This window comes from Phalaenopsis equestris, unplaced genomic scaffold, assembly GCF_001263595.1.
Source record: "Phalaenopsis equestris unplaced genomic scaffold, ASM126359v1 Scaffold001057, whole genome shotgun sequence".
Classification (NCBI taxonomy): domain Eukaryota; kingdom Viridiplantae; phylum Streptophyta; class Magnoliopsida; order Asparagales; family Orchidaceae; genus Phalaenopsis; species Phalaenopsis equestris.
This window is the reverse complement of record NW_018165496.1, coordinates 348,230-363,622: the sequence shown is the minus strand read 5'-3', so window position 1 is coordinate 363,622 and position 15,393 is coordinate 348,230. Positions and strand designations below refer to the sequence as shown.

The 15,393-nt window shown below is 33.6% G+C and overlaps 1 protein-coding gene across 1 annotated transcript in view; it reads left to right on the top strand.

The window, feature by feature from the left end:
- Positions 1 to 14,034, top strand: part of LOC110032906 (beta-galactosidase 6) — a 22,921-nt gene extending 8,887 nt beyond the window's left edge. The window contains exons 11-19 of the mRNA XM_020736692.1: positions 4,315 to 4,479; positions 5,142 to 5,359; positions 5,447 to 5,556; positions 5,657 to 5,754; positions 5,924 to 6,031; positions 6,736 to 6,843; positions 7,307 to 7,515; positions 8,107 to 8,446; positions 13,622 to 14,034. Coding sequence (XP_020592351.1) covers positions 4,315 to 4,479; positions 5,142 to 5,359; positions 5,447 to 5,556; positions 5,657 to 5,754; positions 5,924 to 6,031; positions 6,736 to 6,843; positions 7,307 to 7,515; positions 8,107 to 8,446; positions 13,622 to 13,729 — 1,464 coding nt within the window. The 3' untranslated portion in view covers positions 13,730 to 14,034. The remainder of the gene's footprint in view (positions 1 to 4,314; positions 4,480 to 5,141; positions 5,360 to 5,446; positions 5,557 to 5,656; positions 5,755 to 5,923; positions 6,032 to 6,735; positions 6,844 to 7,306; positions 7,516 to 8,106; positions 8,447 to 13,621) is intronic.
- The last annotated feature ends 1,359 nt before the right edge of the window (positions 14,035 to 15,393 follow it).

Genomic DNA, 15,393 nt, shown 5'->3' with positions numbered 1-15,393 from the left:
TATATGATAAACAAAATTAATTTTAAATTTAATAAAAAAAAATAAATTAACTTAAATGTGTAGGATTTTTGCTGAGCTAGAATTGTATTAGTTGAGTTCTATTCAATTGAGGATAATAAAAGTGTATTAGAACGAGTTTGAGCAATTTACCATCAACTCAAACTTGAAATCTTCAAAATTTACATGACATGAACTCGATAACTTTTTGAGGAGACCCTCTGATTGAAATGTTTCAATTAAAGGGCTAAAATAGTTCTCTGCTTGTTTATGTGGAGCTACTTTAGTGCCTGAGTCGATAAAAGTGCTAAATTAGTCTCCAAAACTTTTAAATTGGGTTTGAAATAGTCACGTGTAGGGTCTATTTCAGTTTATATTAAAAAATTCTAGAGACTAAATTGATTCCTTTATAGATTTTGAGACTAAAATGATCTCTTGGAAAGAGTCAATGATCTATTTTAAAATTTATCTCATTTCAATTATATGAAAACTCACAAATAATTCAAGTTGACTTGAGCTAGAAACCATCTAAATTAAAAATGATTAAAGGAAAAATAATTAAAAGGTAAAAAAAATTTTAAACAATTTAATTTACAAATATTTACAATGTTCTAATGAATTATTTTTTTCAAAGAAATATTCAAACAAGATATTGTGGAAGAATATATAACATAAATAAATAGACAATTAGCAAAATTCTTACTTCCATGTGTTAATGAAACTTGTACAAATATAAGTTGAAGATAACAACTAAAGCAAAATATTGTGAAATATCAAACTTTGAACATGTGCTTGCTATTTAATTTTCCATCCAATTATTATTATATTCTCGTAGATATTAGGAAAACTAAAATTCAATGTTGTAATAAAGAAGGAATATTTAGATAGGAAATGGAGAAATGAAGATGAGAAATGTACAATTTTAAGGTGGCTCCGTATTGCTAGTGGAGGAGATATTATTATACAGGAAGGGCTAGTTATACTTGCCTTTGAGGAGCTATTTATGATTACAATTAAGACTATGCAATGCAAAGAAGGCTGTATTTTTTAGAGAAAATATTGTTTAACATGTGTCAAGAAGAGGCCATGGTGGCGGAGATGGTGTTGAACCATGGGAGGAACCAACCCATTTTTTAGGGTGGACAAAGTTTTAAAATTAACATCATATAACATAAATGCTCACCCTCAACATAAAGTTGGTCACGCCCCTGTGTTGGGCTTATGCACTACACTATTGGATTTGTGTTGCCTATCACTCAAACCCTTACAATAGAAAAATCTTACTATTAGGCTTGAATTTGAGACGAAAAACTCTTGTGAGAGAAAATGACGATCAACTTAATTTATATTATAACTAGCCAAATTTTTGTGTGAAATGACAAAGGCTAAGTTATTTTACGTTGTAATCACCTAATAGTTTTTATTTAGTATTATTATAAATATAATAAAAAAATTAGTGGTCAAATCTAGAGTTGAATTTATTTTAAATCATTTTTGAGTTATAGGAAAATTTTATAAGATGGTGGTGAGGCCTGCAATATTTTATGTCGCAGAATGTAAGTTTATAAAAAAGAAGCATAAAACTAAGTTAAGTGTTGCTGAGATGAAAATGCTTAGGTGGATGAGTTTTTTGACACTTAGAGACAAAATGTGAAACAAATGTATCCATGAAAGGGTAGGTGTTGCTCTAGTGTTGAACAATATTAAAGAGAGTTGTCTTTGATGGTTTGGTCACATTAAACGTTAGAATTAAATGAAAATATGACACTCAATAGGACATAATGGAGAAAAAAGACTCAGGTAGCCAACCCCACTTGGCAGGATAAAGGCTTGTTGATTTTATTGTTGTTGTTTGAGTTATAGGACCCGAGCCCGACTCAAAACTTAACTGAAGCATTTTTGAATCTATTTCAATTTAACTCAAATTTTAATGGAATTTCAACCTTTGGGTATTTTTATCATCCATAAAGTTGAGGGGGAAGAAAATCAAAATTTTCAATTTCAAGCATGGCTCTACTTTCTCATATTTTACTCAACATTAAAGTACAAACAGGGTGTTGATAAATGGCAGAGTTCAAAGCAATTTTCTGTAAAACAAATAAAACATGAAAATGAAGATATTAAATTAAAAAATGCTGGCGATTAAATGATCCTAAACATTCCACCGAATCTTCCTATGGTGTAACTAATTTTACAACTACAGTAATGATGGGAAGTTCATAACTGTAGTCAAAGATACTTTGGTCTTGTTTAGGATCGCTTTTATTTTTACTTTTTATTTTTTCTCTTTGTATTTAAAAACATGTTTGTTTAGTGTATTTTTAAGATGTTTTTATTGTTTTAAAAAAATAAATTAACATGTTTTTGAAAATACTTAAAACAACTTTTACATATTTTGAGTGTTTTAAAATACAATCTTATTTTATTTTAACACACCAAACATGTTTTGTTTCAAATCGAAACTTACAAAAACAAAATAAAAACAAAAAAGATAAATAAAAAACAAAAGCCAAAAAATAAAATTGATCCCGAATGGCCCCTTAATTTTTAGATTGAAAACAATTACTGTTTGGATCTATATTAATTTACCGTTTTCAATTATTGATATTTCATCAGATATGGTTCTGTTTGAAAGTCTTTTATCACTGTCTGTGTTGTGTAGGTATAATTAGGCAGCCTAAATGGGGCCACTTAACAGACTTGCATAAAGCCATAAAGCTTTGTGAAGAAGCATTACTGTCGGCTGACCCAACGAGTCCCTCTCTTGGTCCAAATTTGGAGGTGCGCATGCTAAACTAGCTATCAATACATAACATTTTCTTATTGGGTCATTTACATATCTACTGTAAAATTCCTATGTATTTACATATCTAACACTCAAACCTTCTTTTTTACATTATACCACTTATATCTTTCATATCACATGAAAAATATCACATTTGAAACTTTTAAAAAGTAAAACACACCTTTTTATGCATAGGTAAGGTGACAAATGTAAAAATTCAAGTTTAGGTGTCAGATATGTAAATGCATAGGAATTGCTTTTATGCATAGGTAAGGTGACAAATGTAAAAATTGAAGTTTAGGTGTCAGATATGTAAATGCATAGGAATTGAGTGGGTATATATGTAAATCTTCTTTTCGTATTTTATTTGACGTTAGTATTTAGTATTTAGTTACATTATAACTTAAGTTGCCTCTATGAAAAGTGTTAATTGTAGTATTTTTAAAAGTAGCTTATAAGAAAGATTGATTCAAGCACATAAATGATGGTTTTGGTTCATTTATAGCTTTGACTACATTATAACTTAAGTTGCCTCTATGACTGAAAGTGTTAATTGATTTTTTAAAAGTAGCTTATAAGAAAGATTGATTCAGGCACATAAATGATGGTTTTGGTTCATTTATAGCTTTGCTTATACTTTTTAGTACTCATGATATTTACTTACACAACTTTATGTTAAGAATAATTAATTCTAATGCATTTACTTATTTAACACTTAAATTTTGATATTTACTTATATAATACTTTAGTCTCATAATCAAATCAAGACATTGTATGAAAATGTGTGTTTCACTTTAGAAAAGTTAATATTAGTGGTATTTTTTGTTGATGTTAATTATCTGAGTCTTATAAAGTAAATATTAAAATTTGAGTGTTAGATGTGTAATTACATAAGAATTATGACGTCTCCACAGTAATTTTGTAATGCAGTATGAAGGAAGTACCCATTGCTGACATGCTATGACTTTTTTTTTTCTTTTTTTTTTCTGTGGTTGTTTTTTTTAAACCTTAGCTTTATGAGGAAAATAAAACCTTGAATATGGAAACCAAATTTTTTTGTTTTTTTTAATAATACTTATGCTTGGTGATGGGGGAAGTTTTAAAAGAGAGGAAATCTTGATTCCATGTATCCTCATTAATTTTTGCAGATTGATATCTAATGTGTTCATTTCAATAAATGATTCGATAAAGGAAGATTTGCATACAAACCACTCAATTTTTATGTATTTACATATCTAACACCTAAACTTAAATTTTTACATATATGCCCCCTTGCCTATACATGAAAAGGTGTATTTCACTTTTTTAAGAGTTAAAATAGTGGTTTTTTATGCAATATGAATGATTTGGGCGGCATAAATGTAAAAAAGTAAATTTTGGTGTTAGATATATAAATACATAGGATTTGGATGTTATGTATGTAAATGCCACATTTAAATTTCCTATACTAGTGAAAACTCTTCTTAGATTTCTATGATATTTCTAAAATGTCATATTAATTAAGCATAATACTGATTTGTTTTCATATGTAGGCACATGTGTATAAAACAAATTCCGGGAAATGTGCAGCTTTTCTTGCTAATATTGGCACTCAGTCCACCGCATCTGTTACTTTTAATGGCAAGACTTACCAATTACCTCCATGGTCTGTTAGCATCCTTCCTGATTGCCAAAATGTGGTCTTCAATACTGCCCAGGTAGGCCTATAACACGCACACACAACAGAGAGAGAGAGAGAGAGAGAGACCACACAATTCTTATGTATTTACTGTATTTACATATCTAACCATATCTAACATCTATAATTTTATATTACATTTATAACATGTTGGTGTCATAAACCTTGTATGAAAAGTTGTATGTCACTTTTAAAAAGTAAATAAGAGTGTTTTTTGATGTGAAATTAAAGATTTGAGTTTTATGCATGTAAATGAAATTTTTTGTTTTAGATATGTAAATACTAAAGATTTGAGTTTTATGCATGTAAATGAAATTTTTTGTTTTAGATATGTAAATACTAAAAATTTGAGTTTTATGCATGTAAATGAAATTTTTTGTTTTAGATATGTAAATACTAAAGATTTGAGTTTTATGCATGTAAATGAAATTTTTTGTTTTAGATATGTAAATACGTAAGAATTGTGTGGTATTTATATAAATACCACTTTAAGATTTTTGTACAATTTGAAATGAACTAGATTAGTGTGTACTGTGCAGTACGGCTTTTTCAAACTTGTTTTTGAACTTTTTGAGTCAGTAATTGTTAATGGAGCCAAGAAAGTTTGTTTGTTTCAATTATGTATGTACAATGCAAAGGCTTCTGAAAAACTGTAATTTTTAAATTATTATTTTCTTGCAGATCAACTCTCAATCTACTACTGTGGAAGCTTTATATCTGAACTCTGCACCTCAATCCTCAGATAAACCAGCTGCTTCCTCTATTTCTTCACCATCAGATTGGACTTTCGTTAATGAACCCATCGGTATATCGAAAGACAATGCCTTCAAGAAAAATGGGTTACTGGAACAGATAAGCACCACTAGTGACAGTACTGATTATCTCTGGTATTCAATAAGGTGAGCATCTGGTTTTATTTGTAAATAGATCAAAAATTAATTTTTTTTTATTTTCATTAGTAACTATATGTAATTTATTTGTTGCAGTATTGATGTAAATGGAAGTGAGTCATTTCTTAATGGCCCTTTGCAATCAAATCTCCATATAGAATCACTTGGCCATGTTCTCCATGTTTTTGTTAATGGTATTCATTCAGGTGAGAGGATTTCTGATGAGTAAGAAATTCAGTGATAAAATTAAAAATTTTTATGAACTAAGCCAAATGATTGAGATGGCTAATTTTTCATCTGTTGCAGGAAGCGCGCAGGGGACGAAAATCTCCTTTGATAATCCCATTGTTTTTTCTCCGGGAAGCAATAAAATTGATCTTTTGAGTGCAACAGTTGGTTTGCAGGTAATTTGTTTGAATTTAGGAAGAGAGAAACTTATTTTGCAGGTAATTTGTTTGAATTTAGGAAGAGAGAAACTTATTTTGTGAGCATTCATAATGGTTGCCTTGACTTTCTGATTAGTAATTTTGTCATAATAATAATTTAATTTGATTTTCCTCCGTCTTTTTTTAGAATTATGGTGCATTTTTTGACCTCACTGGTGCTGGAATTACTGGTCCTGTACAGCTGAGGGGCCAAAAAGGAACATTGGATTTATCTTCTGAAGAGTGGACATACCAGGTATGTCTTCTTAACGGTCAAATAACCTGAATAAAAATATGCATGATTCTATTTCTGTTGAGAAACCATGGTAATTTTCTTTATTTATTTTTTCATTTGGATCTAGTTATTCAGTTTTTCGCCTTTTTCTAAGTCGTAGGCGCGATTTTATAGAAGAAAAAAAAAAAAACTTGGGGTTGAATCTGTGACTTAAATGTTTCATCATTCATCACCAATTCATGACATAAGAATGCCATTGCTTTTTTCAACCTTTAGTTTGCAATGAAAGTTCAGAATGCCTATCGGCAATCTAAAAGTTTATTTTTTGTTTAGAGTTGAGTAAAGTGCCAAAATAGGCCTCTAACTATTTTACGTTGAGATATTTTTGTTTCAAAGTCTATAAAAGTGCTAAATTTGTCCTTATACTTTTTAAATTGGGGTAGAAATAATCCACCTTTGGAGCTATTTTAACCCATATTAGAAAAGTTTGGGGACTAAATTGAGCTTTTTATCGACTCAAGGATTAAAATGATCCCCTGCAAAGAATCATGGGACTACTTCGACACTTTTGTAGTTCCGAATTTGGTCAAATGTATAAGCGCGTGTTTTTATAGTACTTTTAAATGGAGCTTCTATGGTGCCAATTCATGATTTATACGCATTGCTATCATGTTTGAATTAAATTTGTTATTTTGAACTCACAAAATGCCTTTGTGCAAACTTAGGTTGGTCTTAAAGGCGAGTCGTCCGGCTTATATAGCAGTTCTCTAAATTCATCAGATTGGGTCTCACTTCCTAATATTCCAAAAAATCAGCCATTAATCTGGTACAAGGTAAAGTTTCAAAATTATATCAAGTATATCTGTATAAATTGTAGCTAATATTATCAAGCTAATAATTAAAAATTTGTTTCTTTGCTGGCTTTGAAGGAATTCTAACGAGATTATGATCATTTGTCACTAAATTTTCGCCGGCACTTTATCCCAACAACTTCTATGCTGTGAATTTTTGAAAGAGCAAAATGTCAAAATAGTCCCCTGACTATTTATATGTGTCTATTTTTGTTCCAAAGTTTATAAAAGTGTTAAATTAATTCTTGAACTCCTTTAAAGGGGGCTTAAATACTTTTTATTGGGAACTTTTTCAACTATATTTTAGAAGATATTGGGGACTAAATTGATATTTTTATAGACTCGAGGACTAAAATTACCCAATGTAAATAATTGAGGGACCATTTTGGCATTTTTCTCCGTTGTTTTTACTAGCTTGTGTTCTTATGTCAAAATCTCGATGCAGGCGAGCTTTGCCGCTCCCGATGGCAACGATCCCATCATAATAGACTTCACGGGGATGGGAAAGGGGGAGGTGTGGATCAACGGGCAGAGTATCGGCCGGTATTGGCCGACTAATTTCGCTTCACAAAATGGATGCAATTCATGCAGTTACAAAGGATCTTATAACTCTGATAAGTGCCTGAAAAACTGTGGGAAGCCTTCTCAACAACTGTAAGAATCAAAATTTATCGGGGCATTTACATTTATACGATCCAATTACTATGTATTTATATATCTAACGCCTAAAGTTTACTTTTTTACATGTATATGTCACCCAAATCTTTCATATCATATTGAAAATACACTTTTTTAATTTTTAAAATGTGAAATTAGCTTTTCATGCATGGGTAAAATGTCATATATGTAAAAATTAGTGCCAAAATTGACTCCTGGCTATTTTCATGAGGCCAATTTAGTCTTAGAGTTCATAAAAGTGTCAAATTGGTCCTCAGGCTTTTTAATATGGACTAAAATTATCCCTACAAAGGATTATCGTAGCCCCCCACTAAAAGAGTCTAGGGACAAAGGTGGCACTTTTTTAAACTCTACGGCTAAAATGGCCCCTACAAAGAGTAAGCGGATCATTTTGACACTTCTCTCATGTAAAAATTGAAGTTTAAGTGTTATATATGTAAATACATAGCAATTAAGTGTTATGCATGTAATTCTTCCAAAATTTATTTCACCTATTCTATAAAATGCTTCCATAGTCCTCAAAACTTGAATTTTTTTCTCATTAGCATGAATTGTTCAATCAAACAGGTATCATTTGCCTCGCTCCATGGTTCAGTCTGGAAGCAACACAATGGTTCTTTTTGAAGAGATTGGTGGAAATCCAGAGCAAATATCATTCGCCATTAAGCAGGTTAAAAGCATATGTGGGTATGTTTCAGAATCTCACCCTGCTCCATTGGTGGAGTCTGAGCTGCCCTTTCAGAAGACCACCATGAATTCCACACCTCTCCTCAAGCTGGAGTGCCCGTATCCTAATCAGCTCATCTCGTCCATAAACTTTGCGAGCTTCGGGACTCCTTCTGGCGAGTGTGGCGGCTTTAGTCATGGTCAGTGCAGCAGCGATCGAGCCCTCGATGTTGTTAAAAAGGTAAATGGTGAAGCTTTCTACTTCTAGTTGGTTTTAAGATGCTTTCTTTTTCGCTCAAAGAGTCGCCAGAAAAGGTCATTGTTTGTGTTTGGATTGATAAATTGCTCGTGTTTGCTTAGTTTTTGATAGATTTGGAGAATACAGAGAGGCATAATTACAGGAAAGCAAATAATATGTCACATTATAAGACTATTACGAGGAAACTTATATAAAAACCCTACTTTAAATAATAACAGGTAATTACGACCAAGTACAATTAATAAGCCTTAACAATAACAGGCGGGGATAACTATTTGGGTTCATTAATAGCCCCCTGCAAACTAATAATATTTGGAGGAGATATCGTCAGTGTGTCCCGGAGAGTGCATAACCTAGGAGTAGGTAGAGCTTTGGTGAAAATGTTTGCAATCTGTGCTTCTAAAGGCAGATATTATAGGGTAATCTCATTTGATTGAATGTGTTCAGAGTGAAATGATAGCCAATTTCAATATGCTTTGTTCATGTATGGAAGATCAAGTTCTTAGTGATTGCCATGGATGACATGCTATTACAATATATAATGGTAGGTGTAGTAAGAGAGACTTGAAAATTCTGTAGCAAACGACGAAGCCATATAATTCGGTCACCGCCAAAGATATGGCTCGGTATCCTGCTTTGATGGAGGACCGAGCAACGGTAGGTTGTTTTTTCACATGCCAAGAGAGAAGATTGGGTCCAATAAAGGTACAATAGCGCAATTAATCTTCTGTCATGCACATCACTGGCCCAACTAGCATCAACATAAGTTTGAAGTGTGAGCGGATCTGCTATGAATGGTAAAACGAGATCTTGATAATGAGACTGAAACGGATTTTGAAGATGCAGAGAGAGAGAATTAACAACAACCATGATGTCTGGTCGAGTTAAATTGATGTACTGTAGAGAACCGACCAGTTGCCTATAAAGAGAGGGATCGGAGAGGACATTAGAATCCGATAAGCTCTTGATAGAAACGGTTTGAGGTGCAGGCACCGGTTTGCAGGTAGTAATGTCGACATGATTCATAATCTCGTGAACATAACTGGTTTGGTTGAGGTAATAGCCACTAGGAGTGTGAGTAATATTGATCTCGAGAAATGTAGAGACCGAATCTATAAGCTTCATGGAAAAATGAGTTTGTAATTCTTGTTGAAGTTGCTACATCTTACCAATATCATTACCAGTTAGAAGTATATCATCAACATAAAATAGGAGATAAAGTCAATGAGAAGCGTGGTGATATATGTAGAGGGACGGATCAACAACACTGGTGACGAATCTAAATGTAAGTACATGAGTTGTGAAAGTATTGTTCCACTAACTTGGGCCTTGCTTAAGACCGTAGATTGATTTCAGTAGGTGACAAACATATGAGGGGTGTGTGGGATCTTTATAGCCTGGTGGTTGATACATATAAATTGTTTCTTCTTGACGACTGTGTAATAAATTATTAGATGAATCCATTTGGAGTATTGTCCACTTGTTCTGAAGAGTGATGATAAGTAAGAGTCGTATTGTAGGGATTTTGGCAACGGGACTGAAGGTATCAGTATACTTAAGACAATACTCTTGTTGATGTCCCAGAGCTACGAGACGAGCTTTATATCGGACAATAGTACCACCATTGTTGCATTTAATTATGGAAGTCTACTTGCTTCCAAGGACTGAATGATCAGTGGGAGAAGGAACCAGTTTTCATGTATGTTGTTTTTGCAGAGCATTAAATTCATCAGTAGCTTATTGTCAATGTTTATATTTGACGGCCTCTTTGAAATGAAGCAGTTCTTTTGGAAGGTGTTTGTCATGCAAGAGATCGAGAATCACCTTTTTGGGTATGAAACGAGTCTGAGAGCGAATAACCATAAGATGTTTTGGGGGAGGAGGCATGATCGTCGGATGAGAGCTAGTCGATGTAATATGAAGCAGAGAGGTGGTTGGCTGAGGGTTTTCGGGTAGAGGCAATGGAGGTGAAAGTGGCAGAGAGCAGCTTTGGGATCCTTAAGAGGTAGTGGGCCGCATAGTGGACGTGGGGATGAGAGTGAGAGAAGTGGTAACGTGAGGTGCCAAAGGGTGGCTTACGGGCTGATGCATGAATTTGTGGGGAAAAATTGATTCAGTGAATATTAAATGTTTAGTTATAATCATCTTGCCAGTGAAAGCATTTATAGCCTTTGATATTAGGAGGATATCCGAGAAAGACGCAGGATAGAGATCTCTGCTGCAATTTGTTTTGGTGTACGGGAGGTAGCCAAGGAAAGCATTGACATCCAAACGATTTGAGATGTTCAAAGTGGGGTGAGGTACCATGGAGAAGCTGATACGAAGATAAATGCCGAGTTGCTTTAGAGGGAAGGCAGTTAATCAAGTAAAGTGGCAGTCTGGAATGCCTTGAGTTAAAGAGAGGAAGGTATGTGAGAATCGGTCATCAAGACACGAGTGGTTTCCAAAATATGTCGATGCTTTTTTCGGCAACGTTGTTTTGCTCCGAAGTGTAAGGACAACTTGATGAACAATGTCATATTTGTTGAGCAGAATGTTAAATTAATGACTATTATATTCCCCACCATTATGTGATCGCAGCATCTTTATCCTTTGATTGAACCGAAGTTCAACTTCTTGTTTGAACTTAATAAAGTGAGTAATAACTTTAGATTTATTAAGCATGGGATATAACCAAATATATCGAGATAAATCATCGATGAAGAGCACATAGTATTTATAACCCTGAACAAAAGCTATAGGGGAAGGTCCCCAAACGTTAGTATGAACAAGAACTAAAGGAATACATTGTGTGCTAGTTGAGGTAGACAAAGAATTGCGGTGGCATTTTAGCTGTAGCACATGAATTACAGAAAGTAAGCTTTGGAGACATCTTTAAATGTGATTGTTGAGTAGCAAGGAGATGAAAAACTTAATTATGTGGATGTAAGTTGCCACCGAAACGAAAGCCTGTAAGTTACTGGGGATGAGGTAGAGACCATGGTAGTGGGAACCCTGAAGCAGAAGCTGGTGAGTCGTGTGATCCTTGATTTGATAGCCATTTGCATCAAAATTATCATGCAATTATTATCAAGTGCTAACTGAGAGATAGAGATCACGTTGTGATAAATATGGGGAGTGTGAAGTAGCTTGGAAAGAAATAGCATACAATTTGGAGTTCGTAAGATGCTTGAACCTGTATGCTTAATTGGAATAGTGTGGCCATTGCCCACCATGATAGTTTCATTCCCTTGATATGGTTTCGGTTGGTTAAACTGACTCTGAAGTAAGATGTGAGGCGGCACCACTATCAAGGTACCAATTGGGTAGGTGGGATGAAGAGGTGAGATAAGATGTTTGAGTAGTAGAGGAAGTAGAGATCGAAATTTTGAGCTGATAGTCCCTGTTGACTCGATGCCAACAATGAGATGCTATGTGGCCAGGTTTATTATAGATTTGGCAGGGAACAACACCATGAACTTTTAGGCTTACAATTTGAGCCATCTGTGGGTTTCCTGGTTCGAGAATACATGTTCTTGCCTTTGCCCTTTTAAAATGTGGATTTGCTTTTGGGTTGTATAAAGCAAGCTGAGGATTGGGATCCATGGAGTTAGAAATGTGTGCAGTGGAGAGGTTAATTTCTTCGCTAATGAGAAGAGCATATAATTTATCAAGACTAATGGGAGTGGATCTCATGCATATGGCAGTCTTGAATGAAAATTACGATGCTGGAACCCTTTCAAAATATAAAGGATGAATCTTCAATGTCAACTTGAGAGCCGACAGCGGATATATTATAAACAGTCGTCTTGATCTTCATGAGGTATTGATACATGGTAAGATTGTGCATCGAGAACATGTAGAGCCCATTCTTCAATTGGATGACCCTAGAGCGGTTGGTAGCCTGGAAACATTTTTCCAAAGCAGTCCATAGGTCATGACAGCTTTCCAAACTAAGGACATGGCAAAATGGGGGGTTGAGATAGTGGAAGAATTCGCAGCTGCCAAATTCTGATCAACGAGCTACCAGATGGTTTGTAGGGGATCGACGGAGGCAGAACCCGTTTCATGAAGAATTGTGGGAGACCGAGGTGGGATGGTTCCGTCAAGAAATCCCAAGAAACCATTAGCTTTCGTGATCTTGATTATTTGAGATCGCCAAATAGGATAGTTATCCGAAAAAAAGAGCAGTTGTCATTATGGATTTCACAATAGTCATTAGAAGTTTCAGGGATGGAGAGAAGATTCACATACGTGCTCATTCAATTCCAATGTATTTATATACCCACCATCTATCCTTCAATTTACCTATTGCATAAAAAATGATCTCAATCTATTAGAATTAAATGAAAATATGATGTTCAATTGGACGCAATGGAGGAAAAGGATTCATGTAGCCACCCCCACTTAGTGGACTAAAGGCTTGTAGTTGTTGATATTGTTGTTGTTGTTTATCATCTTACTTATGCATGAAAAGATTTATTTCATTTTGTAAAAGTTAAAATGTTGATTCTTTTGACTTGGCACGAAAGATTTGGATGGTATAAATATAAAAAAGCAAAGTCTTAGTGCTACATATGTAAGTACCTAAGAATCGGGTAGTATGCATGTAAATGACTTTAATTTTTATAAAGCTCGTTCATTTAACATGCTAAACACGAACAAGGCTTTGCTTCCTTGTTTTCTTCTCGATAGTAGCTTGATTGTGTTTGTAACTATGTATGTCGAAATATGCATTTTAGTACATGCATTTATGCGGACCTTGCATGAGTGCGTCTCTGTAATTTATATACGACTTCCAAATTGATTTTATATTCGTGAACTTTCTTATGAACAACTCGATGCAAGTCGAACCAAACAACACTTAAGCTTGGTCAAGCTCCGCATGTTTACGCTCCTATGCACCAATTATTACAAATTCATATAGGAGCCCCTACATGCATACAACAATTCTTATATATTTACAAAACTAATTTCAAATTTACATGCATGCCGCTCAAGTCTTTAACATCACAGTATAAATACCACCATTACTAACTTTTCATGCATACGTTGTTTATAACACCAGTGTTATATGTAATTGCAAACATTAAACATTAGGGGTTAGATATGTAAATACACGAGAATTGCGTGGAATTTATGTAAATTTCCCTCTCTTTTTCTGTTTTTTTTTTGTAGGAATGCTTGGGGTTGAAGAGTTGCAGCATCAGTGTCTCCCCCAACGTGTTTGGGGACCCATGTGAGAAGGTCATTAAGAGCTTGGCTGTGGAAGCTGCCTGCTCATGATAAAGAGATGTTAATGGCCGCCATTGTTGGCTTCTGTGTATTTCTCAAACGAGAAATGGAGCAGAAGAAAGAAGATAAAAGAAGAAGTGTACAATAAATAATACGTAATAAAGATGAAGGACCTTCAGGAGGAATTGGGCTTGAAGGTCTGGTTTGCTAACCTTTGCTCAGCCATTAGTTTTCTTGTTTTGGTTTTGGTTGGGGCTGTGAATTTTGCTCGGAGATCGGTAATTGCTAGAAAAAATGATTCGATTGGATCGAAATGAACAAGCTGAGCTATGGACCGAAACTTTGGATTGATTTTTTTTAGCCGATTTTGAGCCATGAATGAATCGATTTGAACTGGCTTGATATCGGCTCGTAGTATTTTTTTTATTTATAAAAAATTATATATATAATGGAAAGAAAATTTGAATATAACCAATCACAAGATAATTTCAAGCTTGAAAGGATCCAAATAGCTCAATTCGAGCCAATTAAATGCAATTTTGAGTTTAACAAATCCAAATAGCTTCTTACCTCGATTCAATTTCGAGTCGGTTCGACTCAAAATCAAATATAACAATCGACGAGATGATTTTGAGCTGTACTAAATCTATTCGAGTCGATTTTAACTCAGCTCGAAATTTGATTGTTAGGGGTGCTAGTTTTGTTGGTGTCCGGAAATATTGAAATTTAGTTCAAATTAGGGAAAAAAAGTGGCATTGAGATAGAGAACATCTAATTCCTGAACTTTATTTTTTTGCATTTACGACACCTAATTTCTTATATCACATCAAAAAATATATCTATTTTTAACTTTTAATGGGTTAGATATGTAAATATATAGATGAGGCGGGGTCTGTGCAAAAAATTGAAGTTTATGAGTTAGATATGTAAATATATAGGAATTATGTGGTATATATGTATTTCTTCCAAATGAAAAATAAAAAAAGATAACATTACAAGGACAAATAAAATTTTTATAAAAGTTAATTTAATTAATAATTATGATTTGCTCATGCCAATCATAAAGGTCGTGAATTTAGCTTGATGATCATTAATCGCTCTAAAATTGGTTCAAATTTTGGCTCAGATCAAGATGGGCTCAAAATAAACAAGCCGAACTATAAGCCGAAACATTGGATCGAAGATCGAATATTGAATTTGTTTCGACTCATATTTGAGTCATACATTGATCAGCTTGAACTGACTTTAGATCAGGCTGTAGTGTTTTTTTATTTATAAAAATTATATATTTACTGCCAAGTAAAACTAAATATAACGAGTCATGACAAATTTTGAGCCGATTTCTAGCTAGAACCGGTCCAAATAACTTAATTTAGCCAATTAATTTCAAATTTGAGTCGAATTGAGCTAATTTTGAGCTTGATTCAATTTTGAGCCAGATCAACTCGAAATCGAATATAATGTTTCGAGCCACACTATATTTGAGCGGATTCCGAGCAGATCCCCAACTTGACTTTGAAATGGGATCATTTACATCCCGCAAGCAAGAAAAAAAAAAAAAAAACCTAAATAAATATATTTTAAAAATATAAATAAAAATTAAAAATAAAAATATCTAAAGAACATAACGCGCAACATCTTTTTTTAATTTTTAACTTGGGAGATTATGGGTGACAATTATTTTTAAAAATAATTAAAATATCAAAAGATATTTT